The 15,742-nt window shown below is 34.0% G+C and overlaps 1 protein-coding gene across 1 annotated transcript in view; it reads left to right on the top strand.

Annotated features, from left to right (window-relative positions):
* The window catches only part of Hk (potassium voltage-gated channel subfamily A regulatory beta subunit hyperkinetic), a 491,003-nt gene that overhangs the window by 419,001 nt on the left and 56,260 nt on the right, over positions 1-15,742 (top strand). The window contains exon 5 of the mRNA XM_069835985.1: positions 7,119-7,325. Coding sequence (XP_069692086.1) covers positions 7,119-7,325 — 207 coding nt within the window. The remainder of the gene's footprint in view (positions 1-7,118; positions 7,326-15,742) is intronic.

Here is a 15,742-nt window from a genome sequence, read left to right as displayed (position 1 = left end):
AATACATTTGATACCATCTGAAATACAATTGACAAATAGGAAATACAATTGATGCCATCTGAAATACAATTGACTAACCTGAAATAGATTTGATACCATCTAAAATACAATTGACAAATCTGAAATGCATTTGATATCATCTGCAATACAATTGATACCATCTGAAATACAGTTGATACTATCTGAAATACAATTGGCAAATCTGAAATGCATTTGATACCATCTGAAATACAATTGACAAATCTGAAATGCATTTGATACCATCTGAAGTACAATTGACAAATCTGAAATACATTTGATACCAGCTGAAATACAATTGACAAATGTAAAATGCATTTGATACCATCTGAAATACAATTGATACTATCTGAAATACAATTGACAAATCTGAAATGCATTTGATACCATCTGAAGTACAATTGACAAATCTGAAATACATTTGATACCAGCTGAAATACAATTGACAAATGTAAAATGCATTTGATACCATCTTAAATACAATTGACACTATCTGAAATACAATTGACAAATCCGAAATGCGTTTGATACCATCTGAAGTACAATTGACAAATCTGAAATACATTTGATACCAGCTGAAATACAATTGACAAATTTAAAATGCATTTGATACCATCTGAAATACAATTGACAAATCTGAAATACATTTGATACCAGCTGAAATACATTTGATACCAGCTGAAATGCAATTGACAAATGTAAAATGCATTTGATACCATCTGAAATACAATTGATACTATCTGAAATTGAATTTGACAGATCTTAAATACAATTGATAATATCTGAAATTAAATTGACTAATCTGAAATACATTTGATAATTTCTGAAATTAAATTGACTAATCTGAAATACATTTGATAATTTCTGAAATTAAATTGACTAATCTGAAATACATTTGATAATTTTGACTAATTTGAAATACATTTGATAATTTCTGAAATTAAATTGACTAATCTGAAATACATTTGATAATTTCTGAAATTAAATTGACTAATCTGAAATACATTTGATAATTTCTGAAATTAAATTGACTAATCTGAAATACAATTGATAATATCTGAAATTAAATTGACTAATCTGAAATACATTTGATAATTTCTGAAATTAAATTGGTATTTTGTGGAATACAACTGGAAAAGTTGCAGAAACACAATAGCCTCGTTACTTTCTCAACATATTGTTTTCCGAATTTCCTGTAGACTGTAGAGTCCATTGACCTATTCGTTAGCGGAAAAATAATGCTTTCCGTACTTCGTCGTGCAAAGAAACATTTTATCTGTTACGCAAGCAAATGAAACGAACGCAGGGGGCGCTGGAAGCCGCACTGCGCGTGTGGAGACCTCAACCGCTGCTGTGCTGCCGTAAATTATTTAAATCTGATTAATTCTGCATTTCCAGTGTCCCGTCCCAGTTGCACCAAGTACATGAATTCGTAATCAGTAGAGGAATAGGTGCATCGCACAATTACTATCTAGTCCGCTCAGGCGTAATAAGCATTCTGCAGCCGTCCATCTGCTCGGATGGAAGAACCGCTAATGCACGTTCTTACGTCTCCCTGGAGATCTATTTCATGAAATTGTAAGTTATAGGTCCACAAGTGAACCAGATTAACGCCCTGAAGCCATAAGTGTAATGGAAGAAATAGGGTCGTCTGGTTTGCAATGCATAGCACGCGATAACGGAGTCGTTCCGAATTACGTCAATAACAGTCAAACACAAAATAAATTATTCAGTAATTCACCAACCTGGAGAGGTGGACAAATAGTTATTATTACAGGTGTAATATACAGGGTGATTCACGACTAATTTTTAATTGGCTACAGTGGCGGCTCGTGGGTATTGAATTCAGGGGGGCTGCATAAAAAAATAAACCATATTACCTTATTTAAAGATTAGTTCCATGCCCCTTGTCTTGTAGGTTGCAAACTTTTGAATTATCCTCTTATTAAAATCCGATATGTCGTTTAACATAGTCTTTACAATGGAAAACATAGCTAATGCAGTCAGTCTCTCTTCTCTCATCGTATTTCTGAGATAGGATTTTACTCTCTTCAAACACGAAAAGCAGCGTTCTGGTTCGGAACTTGTCATTGGTATGGTGATAGCCATGCGTAGTAGTTTCACAACTTCTGAAAATGAGGCCTGCAAGTTCTCAGATAGAAGAAACTGCAAGAGCTTGACTGCGTCACTAATATTTCTGAATTCTTGTCTCTGATACAACACAGTGAGTTCCGTTTTTAGTTTGTCTTTATCGAACATTGGAAAAAGCTTCACACATACATTTAGGTCATTTTCAGGAAATGAGCTTTTGTAGCATTCAAATTTTTCGTCACACAGAAGAGAAGATAATATCAGATGATCTATGAACTGGAATTGGGTGCTAGCTTGTGTGATAATGAGGTCACACACCAGTGGCGTAGCGTCAATGTAAGCTAAAAAGCTTAGCTTCCCCAGTTAATAACAATTTCATAATAAACCTGCAGTTTATAGAGAAAATTATTTATTAATTTTAATAGAATTTATATTTACGCCTTAAATATTGTGATGCGGCAGCTCAGGATTATTTGTGACGCAGCAGCAAACAAGAAGCCTGCACACACCAGCTTCCAAGCAGACCGGTTTCTTCTGTGTAATCCACCCCGCAGATTTTCCATCCCTTTTAAACTACCCTAGTCGCAAGGCTCGAAAAGAAGCTAGCTTTAACATTTAAAATAAGTAGTTTCCGAGTTATCCCTTTTCGTCAGTTGTGTTCAGTTGAAGTGTTAGTGTGCATTGTGGCTGATATAATAAATAATGAGTGAAATAACAGTTCCTGACACTAATTTACTTGAATTTTTTTAGGACAATTGTATTATCAAGACTGACTTACGAACAAAAGTGTGATTTAAAAAACAAATGACCGACTCCCTTGCTGTCAATGAAGGACACAACCAAAAGACAGACGCATACTTACGTAATGATACTAATATTGTGATTTCTCTAAGTATGACAGGGAGTGAGCTAATGTTATACGTATACGTGTCTATTTGTTAAGAGATATGTGTAAACCGTGAAATCGTATTTTATTACGTCTCATTTGAGGTCATGCCTTATTGGTGTTACTTACGATGTTCCAACCAATCTTCGACTGCTGACTTGAAATTGACTACTATTTATTTTAAGACTGTATTTTTGTAATACATTTTCTCATATTGCATGAAAGACAACTTCAGTTAGCTTCCCCTGCTCAAAATTTCATGCTACGCCACTGTCACACACTTCCTTGGCTGCCGCAACCCTTGTCTGAATCCCTTCGACCTTACGACACTTTTTAGGGTTTTCATTTTCACACATCTCGCTGCTCAACTGGCACTGTTCCGTATTGTCTGTATGGCATTAACAAAGCTTGATATGCAGGGTCGGCCTCGGTAGCATAGTCGATTTCGGGTTCGATCCCTGCCCAGGTCGATGGCATTTAAGTGTGTTTAAATGAGACAGGCTCGTGTCAGTAGATTTACTGGCATTTAAAAGAATCCTGCGGGACAAAATTCCGGCACATCGGCGACGCTGATATAACCCCTGCATTTGCGAGTGTCGTTAAATAAACCATAACTTAATTTTTTATATGCAGATTTGAACCTTAGAAATATCTAAATGGCGACGTTGTAGTTGGTTGTATAATATATCTACATGATACATCAATAAATGAAAAAACTGAGCCAGAAATTGAATTCAGGATCTTCAAGAGTAAGCACCAGGGCGCTTGCCTTATTTATTGCGATGTTGTTAGATGTTTCAGATTCCATTATGGTTTGGAAACATTCTAGCAATGGCTCCTTCTTCTCATGAACAACATTTACTGTTCTTATTTAAAACTCCATCTTGTTGCCCCAGCTGATGGAATTGTCTTTGAAACACATTAATCTAATACAGACAGTGTGGAGATCAAGAGATGAAAGCAGGGATACTGGATAAATTAGCAAAATAATGCGAGCTTTGTAGGCTATTTTGTTTAGCGGTTCTTTCCATTATGATTCAAATGATGGGCACTTAATTTCACATTTCTCCTGAATTGTTAAGGTACTGAACTGAATAGACTGTAAATATTGCACAGAATTAAACACTGTTGCACTTGTTATACTCACAACATTAAATAAAATGTATTTAAAACTGCGCGCTACTGACAAACTGCTGCAAATCTTGCAGCGCCTGGAAACTCTGGATTCACGGAAAGGGGCTGGCAGGGGGAGGGGTAAAACTAACGCGCAAAGCATCCGAGACGAGACTGGCAGCTCCAGGGGAGGAAGTGACTTCACCATCCGCCCTTGTCTCTCGATTCGCTCTGGAGCACCAGGGGAGGAAGTGACTTCACTAATGATTGCGTGCATGTCAATGAGAGCGAATTTTTTTAAAAAATTCGAGCCGCTAAATAGAGACTGTATAATAAATGTTTCTCACAACATAAAACGAGACAAGAGCCACAAATGTCTGGGGGTGCTGCAGCTCCGCAGCCCCCCTTCGAAAGCCGCCCCTGATTGGCTATTTTACCACGCTTTATCAACTGATGTGGTTATCTAACGTATGAATTAAATGAAGGTGATAATGCCAGCGAAATAAGTCCGGGTTCAACCCCGAAAGTTACCCAGCATTTGCTCTTAATGGGTTGAGGGAAAATCCCGGAAAAAACCTCAACCAGATCATTTGTTCCAACCAGGGTTTGAACCCGGGTAGCTCGTTTCACGATTCAATTCAAATTCAATTTATTAAGCCACTAAACAGACAGTGGTAGACTTCGTCACAAATACATAAGGGGGAAAAAACATACATTTGAAAATACACATATAATTGAAAACAGTAAAGTTTAATTAGAATGAAAACACAAAACATTTTGAAACTCTAGAAATTAATGAAAACACTTCATTCTTAATGTATTATTTGTAACTAAATGTAAATAACTTTATTTATTAAAAAACAATTTCGTATCAATTTATGTTAAAAAAATTCATCTACAGAGTAGAAAGGATTAATTAAAAGCCAATTATAAAATCTAGATTTGAAACTATTGGTTGGTAACTTATAATATTGACTGGAAACTTTATTACATAATTTCATCCCCATGACAGAAAAATTTGTAGCCTACTAGTTTTATGTAATCTACAGTATGGAATATTAATTTGCTCACTATTTCTAATTTCATGTGATCATGATCATGTATATTGGCTACTAATGAGTAATTATCTATATTTTGTCGAGTGTGAAAGACTAGGTCGTATATATATTTATGAAAGTTAATATCTGTGATTGTTTGAAAAGTGGTCGACAATGTTCAAGATAGTTTCATGGATATAGCATTCTAATGGCTTTCTTTTGCAAAATCAAGACACTCCCAATTTTGCTACCATTTCCCAAGAAAATTAAGGCATACTGAATTATCGACTGAAAGAACGAAAAGTAGGCACATCTTAAATAATTTTGAGAAACACAAGTCAGGCTAATAGTCACTCCACAGCTGTGGACTTCAGACTAACGACCCGCTCTTTAAGAATCAGTTCTTTAGGTCATTTTGCGCACGAAATGTCATACGAACATGGATCCGTAGCATTAGTTTCAAAGTTATTCATTAAAAATCCAAACGTTTGGAGTTGTATCGTAATATAAATATTTGAATGTAAACTCTTTACAATACAGCTTCATTTCTTATGCTGTCTGTCCATTTCACACGCTCCATTCTTCTCCATATCCACATTTCAAATGCTTCTAATCGTTTCTCTTCACTTCGTCGTAATAGCCATGTTTCTGCCCCCATACAATATCACACTCGACACAAAACTCTTCACTACTCTCTTCTTTAGTTTTTTCACGAGAAGTCCGCAGAAGATGCTCCTTTTTCTATTAAAAACTTCCTTTGTCATCGCTATCCTCCTTTCGACTTCCTGACAGCAGCTCATGTTACTCCTTATAGTACACTCCAAGTACTTGAAGTTGTCCACTTGTTTTACTGCAGCATTTAAAATTCGCACGTTTACCTTTTTTATTTTTCTTCCGACAACCATGGTCTTTGCCTTGTTTGCATTTATCTTGATTGCATATTGCTCACAGCTGTTATTTAGCTCCATTAAGGCTATGGATCGGTGAAAATAACGTAGAAACCATTAAAAAATATAAATTTTGTTTTTAACTATAAAAAATAAAATAATGTTTCAGTTTTCTCAATCTGTATTTATTTTGGCCCTGTGACAATTTAAAGACCCGCAAGACGAATTTAAAGGGCAGCGCGTGCGTGGATCTGTAGCTCTTTAAACTGTTAACTGTCATTCTGACAAACTTTGTTCTTCATTCTAACTAATTTTGCTTTTCATTCAATTCATTATATCCCGCTATTATGTAGGAAAAAAATATTTGTGGTAGACCTGTATAGGAAGGATATCGATAGCATATATATGTATATATATATATATATATATATATATATATATATATATATATATATATATAATATTTATGCTGTACTTCGATATTCGTTTACTCGATTTTTCTGATTTTCAACATTTTGTAACATTCAAAATGCTCTATCTAATGAATGCAGTTTTTCTCCAATCTCAGTGAAATTTTGCACAGAATCACAAAAGCATGTGATGTAAACTGACAAATGTGTTTTCTTCTTCTATTGAAAGTATTGAAATCACCATGTGTTGAAGATGTTATAACTTTTAAAGAAAATTGAAAAATTAACAACTAAAAGGGTAAATATTTTTTTTCTCTCAAAACGTAATTGGAAAACATGAAAGTCATGTATCACATTTTACATACATCTATCAGGAATAAATTAAATAACCTATAAATTTGAATAAAAATTATGTAAACTTTGAAAATTGGGACAATTATAATTCAGTATTTGAAAAAAACAACAATTAATTGTAAGTAAACTAATTGGAATACGAAAGTGAAAATTTGTTTATTGCATGTTCATATTGTGAGAAATATGTTGTGAAAGTTTCAGAATAATTGGTATAAAATGTGTAAGTTAGAAATTTCACAAATCTATAGCCTTAATAGCATTTTAAATTTCAGGGGCCAAAAAGATTTAGAATACTTATACAGCGTGTTGCTTGGTGTTTCAGAGGTGGTGCGTGCGATGAACCACGTGATCAGCCAAGGCTGGGCGATGTACTGGGGCACGGCGAGGTGGACGCCGGTCGAGGTGATGGAGGCGTACACCAACTGCAGGCAGTTCAACTGCGTGACGCCCATCTCTGAGCAGTCGGAGTACCACATGTTCTGCCGAGAGAAGACGGAGCTCTACATGCCCGAACTGTACAACAAAATCGGTGAGTGACCTTTTACGTGTCTTACTTCCAGACTTCACAGAAGCCTGTGCATGTTTCGTTGTATGATAAACCGCTTGTATTTATTTATGGGGTTAATTGAAAGTGATGACATTTTTAAAATCACTTAAACTTCGTTAAAATAGGTTCGTATAGAAGAGCGTCTCAAACTTTTTTGAAGTGGGGACCAGTTTTTTAAGTCAGAACAGTTTCGCGGACCACCTTACTCTTGTTCCCTTCGAAAGCAAATTTATCATTTTTGTAGCATATTTTAATACCAGTATACTTATATTTTAAAATAAACAATTAATTAAAATTAATTTAATGGAACTAATTTTATATTAGTATTAACTAATTAAGTTAATGTTTATAGAAAAAAATTCATTTTCGTTTTTTTTAATCACTCGAAGTATTAGAGTTTAGATAATCTTTAACTAATTAACTAAAAAAATAAATAAATGTTGGTACTCACATTAATGAGATTCTTGCACAATTAGTTCTATACTTGGATGTATGCTGGCAAGCTTAAATCGGAGATCGTCACATACATCAAGTCGATTTTGGTATTTTGATTTTATTAGAGTTACTGATGAAAACCCTATCTCACACAGATACGTAGATGCAAACTGAATTATAATCTCTAAAGCACCTTTGTACGGTTCACTATATTCTCTTTTCACTTGTGATGAGGTCCAGAAATTAACCACACCTTCCGCTTCGAATTTCATTTTAAGTCCGATGCCATTCGAGACTTCAATTAACTGTTCTCTTTCACTCCATGAAAGTTTATTATTTTCAATATCGCAATGAAAGGGATCACGAATCCATGGAAATTCGTAATATTTACTTGGAAAATAAGTTTTCAAATTGTGACCTCAGAGTTGTATTATTGGTGTACGACGTACAGCACGTGACCATTTCAATGTGCAGACTGAGTGTCGGTAAAACTATTAAAAAAGTCATAAATACATGAAAAGGTTCGGTACTTTGGTCCTCTGTTATGAATTCGGGTGGTCCTGGCTGGGTTACAGGCGCCAGATGTGCAGGGAAAAGATGGCGAGAAACACCACGTTCATAGTGCTTCAAATTCCTCTTTTGTTGTTGAGAGTAGAGTGGGAAGTCGGTAGACAGGTAGGGTAATAAATTTCATTAAATGTCAATACTGGGAGAAAAGTGAAAAGCGATTGCCATGTGTCATTTCGAAACTCTGAGATTTTCAGCTATAGTGAGACACGCAATTCGTTTGAATTTAATTTTTTCTTCTGTCTTTTTTGAAGGACCACAAGGGCAGACTTCGAGGACCACATGTGGTCCGCAGACCATAGTTTGAGAAACGCTGACTATAGAACGTTTGTTAAGGGGATACGGAATTGCCTATCTTGACAATATTAAATTATGTCTTAAATAAGGAACTTTTTCTAAAAAATTGTTGAAGCTAGATAGCTGTTCTTTTTACAGCTCACGTACACATGAGTTTATTTTATGCTGAAACAGTAGCTTTTCTTTAAATTATTTCATTACCGAGATATAATTTTTTCCATTCGTACGGTATATTATTTTCCACCGATTTTCAGTACATTACCTCCTGTAAATCTCCAAAATTTAACCAAATCCAAAAATCATTGTTTCAATACATCGTCGCTCTTCCTGCAATAACTCCTATGTGCAAAATATATATATATATATATATATATATATATATATATATATATATTGCAGGAAGGAAAAACACATTTATTCATTCTATGGTAGCCGTACATAGGAGATTGTGAATTCTTACATTTCGAAAGAAAGAAATATAATTACATATAGGAGATTTTATTATTTGCTGTATCAGTATTTAAGTTATTTAATAGAGCAAAAATCTTAAAATCGTTAAATATGTCACATAGGAGTTATTGCAGGAACAATGACGATATGTAAAACATCCAGATAAATAATTTATGAAAATTTCAGCTTTGTGCATTAAATACTAGCTGAGAAAGGTTTTTTTTTTTTGTGTGTGAAAAAACTAAAGTTACAGAAAATGAGCGCTAAAACAAGATACAGGATATTTCAGAAATTAGTACCGAATGTTTAGGGATGATAGGTTGGGTCTGGTTATTCATTTTAAGGATAGAAACCTGGTGACCCTGACGAGTCGCTTTTATTCTACGTGATGCCGAAGTTGGCATAGCGTACCCTGTGGGTTAGGCAGACAGAGGTGCTTGGAAATGAAAGAGGGAATAATACGTATAGAGAGGCTACTTTTTTAGCATCCCACAAACAATAATCTTCCTCTGACACATATCGTTAAGTGAGATGTACTGCTCGATAATAGATATACACATCAGACAGAACCTCAATCAAGCGGGATCATGTGACCTATACCATTTTAAACAGGAAAAATCAACGATTAAATTGAAAAAAAAAATACATAATTTTCCGACCAGAATCCGTATTTTTTTTTTCTTTTTCGAAAGTGAGCCTTAAATTTAAAACTTGTATAGGCATATGTTATATACCATTTTAAAGCAGGAAAACCAAATAATAATTTAGAAAATATCTGAAAACAGATTCCATTCCCCTTAATAACAGCTCACACAAAATCATATTTTTATTTCACAATTATTACTAATACAGGGGTTGTTCGAAGTGGTATTGTTCTGCATTCACACACCACCGATATCTTTTGTTTAAATTGTTATTCGCACGCAAAAGTTCTAAGTATTACCGTAATGTTAGCAATTTCTCTTCTTATATTATCTCATACGTACATCTACATAGTATAGTACAGTACGGTAGTGTGAGTTTAGTTCTGTGTATCCTACTTTTAGGGTTTTTTAGGGCTAGGGTAATAACTTTCTTGAAAATGTCTTTCTTATTCCCTTATTGATTTCTTTGCACTTAATATCGCTTGCCTTTATAAGTCGTAAATCTATAACACAAACCTATCACCTTTATTCTTTTTTTCTGAGAACGCAATGCCAAGAATTTTCCTCATTCTCAGATATTCATAATCAACAGCCGTGTTCGAGTAGAGATGGAAACGATATATCGGTTTTTACGAAATACCGATATTGTCGTTTCGATATACCGATATATCGATATCAAAAGTTTGATTCAATATATCGTATAATATATCGGTTTCTCTCATAAATTTATCGTTTTTTAAAGGAATTATTACTATCATCATCAACAACAACAAAATCCACACTAGACAACTCCGATAATTCCCTAAGACATGGCGCTAATGAAGGTGGACAGTTGCATAATTGTGCAGCTTTGAAATATCCAATACAATAAATACTTTGCTCTAATTGGCTGGACTGGAATTCGAATTCAAACTATTTAGTATGCAGCACAAAATTCAAAATGCAATGTGTGCGAACGTGAGACAGACGGGAGGTTTATCTACTAGTGTTTTGATATTGTTATTAATGTTCTCCAAGGCAGGAGCAACTTCCACCCTGAAAGGGAACCGTCTGACCTCAAAACGGGTATCAAAACTTTTATTTCTATATTCTGAAATGGAAAGAGAAACAAGAATTTAATACCGATGTGACATTTGTTTACGACTATGATTTCTATACACAACCTAGTACTGACATTCTGTTTTCTTATTATATCTTTTAGTGCATAAAAATTCTATCCATATCATCATCACCATTGTTGTTTGGAATGTTGGAGTGTAACAATAACTTGCAATGGGAACTTACTATAGAAGTATTGTATCAAATCAACTGTGAAGTTTGTTAAAACTTGTAACATTCTAAGTACGATTTACTTGTATTTAAAAATAATTACAAGTTCTGTTTACTTACGTATAAAAATGATTACGTTGTTAGGTAGAAAAGAGCATTATATCTGTGTCCTGGGTTGAATCCTATGTAAAATTAGAATAATTAAATCGTGTTCCAATATTAAATACTCAACCATGTAGAGTTCACTTAACTCTTTCCCACCCTATCAATTATTAAGTTCACCTTTACTTCCACCACAATTTTTATTGAGGTTAGGACTTAAATCATATGGTATTGAAAATGTATTGTTTATTGTCACAATTTTACATTTATGCTTTTGATTGTTATGATGTTAGTTTCAATGGTAAAAATTAATATTAAAATTTAAGTAATTTTATTGTAGTAATACAGTAAATGTACACTTGAAAATGTAATTTGCTTACGGAATAGCGATATATCAATAATCGTCCGATATATCGATGTTTTATGCAATATATATATATATATATATATATATATATATATCGATTATCGAAATTAGGTTTTCAATATATTGCAATATCAATATATCGGTATTTAAATTATTTCCTCCATCACCATGTTCAAGTTCACGAATTTCTACACCAATGGCAATCTTGGAAACCACCAAAGCACCGACGACAATTTATTGTGATTGTTGTTATTTATAGCTGCAAAACTTTGAGCTATATAATTCATTAAAACTCTGCGACTCTTCGTGAAGCGGTACTTAAATGGTTCCGTACCGAAGGTGTTACAGTGACGTCAATTACTACATTCCATCTTTTATACCTGATAGCGAGAGTTATGGTTTACAGGCAGGATAATAAAATTAATTTATAGCTGGATTTCCGTAGTGGAAACGATTTAATTTCCTCTCCAACTTCGTACACAGTTTACGATCCGACGACGGCCCCCCCTCAAGATCGGACATCCATCACGCCCGAGTGTTTTCTCTCGCTAGTGTGATTATGTGGCTCTTCCCACCCATAGTACTTGTCTTATTAATGTAACAGTGTGATTCAATTAACCACTCGTTTGTACTCTTATACTAGACTTGTGTAAGAGTGGATCACACTCTGTAATCAACTTAAGTGTCTGTTATCTACAGAGTGTCCCATTTTCTTGACCATCCAAAATAAATTTGTACGCTAGCACCAAATGAAAAATTGTTTCATACAAGAGGTTTACAACTGAAAGGGAGAAATAATACTGATGAGAAGGCAACCTTGTAGCATTATTTATTGATGAGATACGAGTATTAACATTATTTATTTAAATAACACTATGTATTTATTTTTCAGTACTTCAATTAAGCTCGTCAAGTCCTGTCCAAAAATGTATCACAGTATCTCTCACGTTACTCTTCAATATTCTTCAAAACTCTAAACCTAGCTACTTAGCTTCTCGTTTTCAACACTTGTCCTCATATCACAAAATAAATACTCGCTCACAAAACCATATCACACTCTCCATTCCTAAATACAGAACATCCTTCTACTCTTCATGTTTCACCGTCTCTGGAAAGCTCTGCCGCATGTCAGAGACTGTCGGACATTGTCTAGTTTCAAAAATAAACTAAAATTGCATTTTTTCAATTCAGATTCTTTTCAGTTATAAGCTCTCTTCTGTGGATAGTTTTGTAAAATTATATATATATTTCTTTTCCTTCCTTTCCCTTTTTCGTTCTCTTGATCACCAGATGAATTTATTATCATACTCTTTTTATTGTGAATATTATTTAATTTTCGTATTTATTTTTTTTATTATTGTTTTATTATATTCCAATTGTTATATTCTACCTTACGTTTTCCATATTAACCATTTGTACTAAATGAGTTGCTTTCACTATATTCCAATGTATTTTACTTTCTTTTTTCTATTATGGTATTATTTCCATGTTGTTTAGTGTCGATTTTATTATGCTATTATTATTTTTTTTGTAATATGTTAGTATTCTGTTCTTTAACTTTTCATTAAATTTTCACTGCTTGTATACTTTGTGACCTGGTAGAGTGTAAGAGAAGGCCCTATGGTCTTAACTCTGCCAGTATAAATAAAGAATTATTATTATTATTATTATTATTATTATTATTATTATTATTATTATTATTATTATTATAGTGGGTCATTCTAATAAACAGAATGTTACTTGGTGCTTTGACGGTATGGTTACTGTGCATATTATATACAAAGGAAGTGATTTGACTAAGTTGGTGTAAACAATACGTATTAGGTGACGTAAACCACTCCACGTAAATTTGTTTTACAGTAAACACACGTAACCAAATGTAGCACAGACCACTCACTCAGTCATCAGTGTTCAGCGGAATAAAACCATAGCTACGTGTAATGGGTCACGTGACCTTGAGTATATCTGCAATGTACTACGTATTATTTACACCAACTTAAAGCCAAACCACTTCATACTATGCACAGGAACCATGCACCAATAACGTTCAGTTTATTAACGTTCTGTTTATTAGAATGACACACTGAGATACATTGTCGAGCTTAATTGAAATATTGAATAATAACTACATAGTGCCATTAAAAGAAGCAATATTAATACGCGTATCTAATTAATAAATAATGCTACAAGATTGCCTCTTCATAAATATTATTTCTCCCTTCCAGTTGTACACCTTTTATATGAAGCAATTTTTCATTTGGTGTTTGGGTACAAAGTTATTTCGGATGGTCAAGATAAATGGAACACCTTGTATATGTTCGTCTAAAAAATCCCCTCTCCAACAGAGGAAAATTTTACTTAAAGAATAGTTAGAAAATAAAGTCCCAAATTATACTATGTATTGCTACATCGCGCAATTCAATAAGCTATTATTTTTACAAATATACAGAGTAGAAGTGAAATAATCCTGCAGATTGAAAGGGACAATAGGGTATGAATAGGAAACCTTTGTTACATTTTGTGGTTAAATGCACGGTTAATTAGAAAATTAAGTTGGAAGTTTCAGCAGTCTGGCAACATCGCCGCTAACACATTGCTCTTTCTTCTCATAATACAGATGTAAGAGGTCAACGAACTCAGGTATGTCTCCCTAGGTGAACTACCTTCCATCTCCCTGTCTGGCTACACTGTTGCAAGCCGGTCGCATGGTTCAGTGGCTTCAGATTAGTGATTTTTAAACTGAATTTGAATGAAAACCGTGCACCTAGTGAAATAGCCCGAGGGATAAATGATTTTTTACTATCGGTATGGACAAAAATCACTATCCTATTCGTTCAGTTATCGAATAATAGGGTGTTCAACATTTGTTTTTTTTTTTTTCTGAGAAAACTATGAAGCTTCCATCAACATGGTAGGATTACAATTTTTTTTTTTTTTTTTGCATAAAGCATGCGCTATTAGCTCTGAAAATCTACAGGGTTATTTCACTTCCGCCCTGTAAAATTGTATGCTGTCTTCAGAGTTTAGGATGTGAGGAATACTTACAAGAGCCCATTTTTATCTGCATGGGATGTATTGATTGGTTTGCTTAGCAATTTTAGTGGACCAATTCATAAAAACAGTCAGCTGTTATAGATTTCACTGTAAGTTAAATTGTTACATAATACAGGGACATCATTTTATTTTTACTAACATTTTTAATATTAACCTGGCTACACCTTTAGAGAACCGGAAACACCGTTTGCTACCCCTTCCACGACTGTAGTTCGATGATACTGACATAAAACACAAACAAATCACTTCACTAGATATAGGAGGGAAGAAAAGTAGTTCATCCATTTACGTAAACTAGGAAATATAGCGATTTTGAGTTCGATAATTTTCATTAGGTTTTTATTTAATCAAAATGCAGTACTGTATTAACAATAAGTGTTTTTACTCACGAACTGAGTTATCCATGCGAACGTATTCATTATGCAGTGTATATTATACTGTATACAGCACATTAGCGTACAATATAGAGAATGAAGTTAAATTGAAAAATAATCATAATATCGATATTTAAACATATTTTTGAAAGTGGTGGCCGTTCATTTCGATACAGGCTTCAGTTCTTTTGTGCATATTATCGCACTATAGACTATTGTATCTAATTCCAATTGCCAGTTTCGTCCTTCGTACTAGTAACTCATGTTGAAATAATTCTGTACCTATTCTATAAAAGAGTACCTTACGTACTGTAAATTCAATCTTCACTTCTGCCCGACCCGCATAGATAGAATTACTCAGACATACTGTCTACTGTCTGTCCAAGTGGTTATGCCGCAGGATCGTAGAAAGGGGGGAAATCACGTGACAGTTAATGACTTAACGAGACCCTTTTATTTAAGTTATTTTAAACAGCTGTATAATATTACGTAAACGTCCAATTCCTAACATAAATTAGGGTTCTCAGAAAAGAGCTAAGACAGCCCAGCTTTTACAGAAGGGCGAGCAGAAGCAGGTGGGGGAAATCGGGATGCGACGTAGGCAAACAGACAGTACCTGTGCGAAAATATGATTTAATATTGAAAGCTCTTTCGTCACTGGAAAACGCGAACATATTTCTGGAACGTACTATACTCACACAGTGCTGTTTACTATATGCAGCCTTGATTCTGTGTGGACAGTTCGAACTTCATTAGTAGAAGGGGTGGGAGTGAAGTACATTCAAAAACTCAGATACAATAAAAATTGAAGTAAAAATAAAATGATGTCCCTGTATTACC

Source organism: Periplaneta americana, chromosome 9 (assembly GCF_040183065.1).
Source record: "Periplaneta americana isolate PAMFEO1 chromosome 9, P.americana_PAMFEO1_priV1, whole genome shotgun sequence".
Lineage (NCBI taxonomy): Eukaryota > Metazoa > Arthropoda > Insecta > Blattodea > Blattidae > Periplaneta > Periplaneta americana.
Note: the sequence above shows the minus strand (reverse complement) of the source record. Positions and strands in the feature narration are given on the sequence as shown.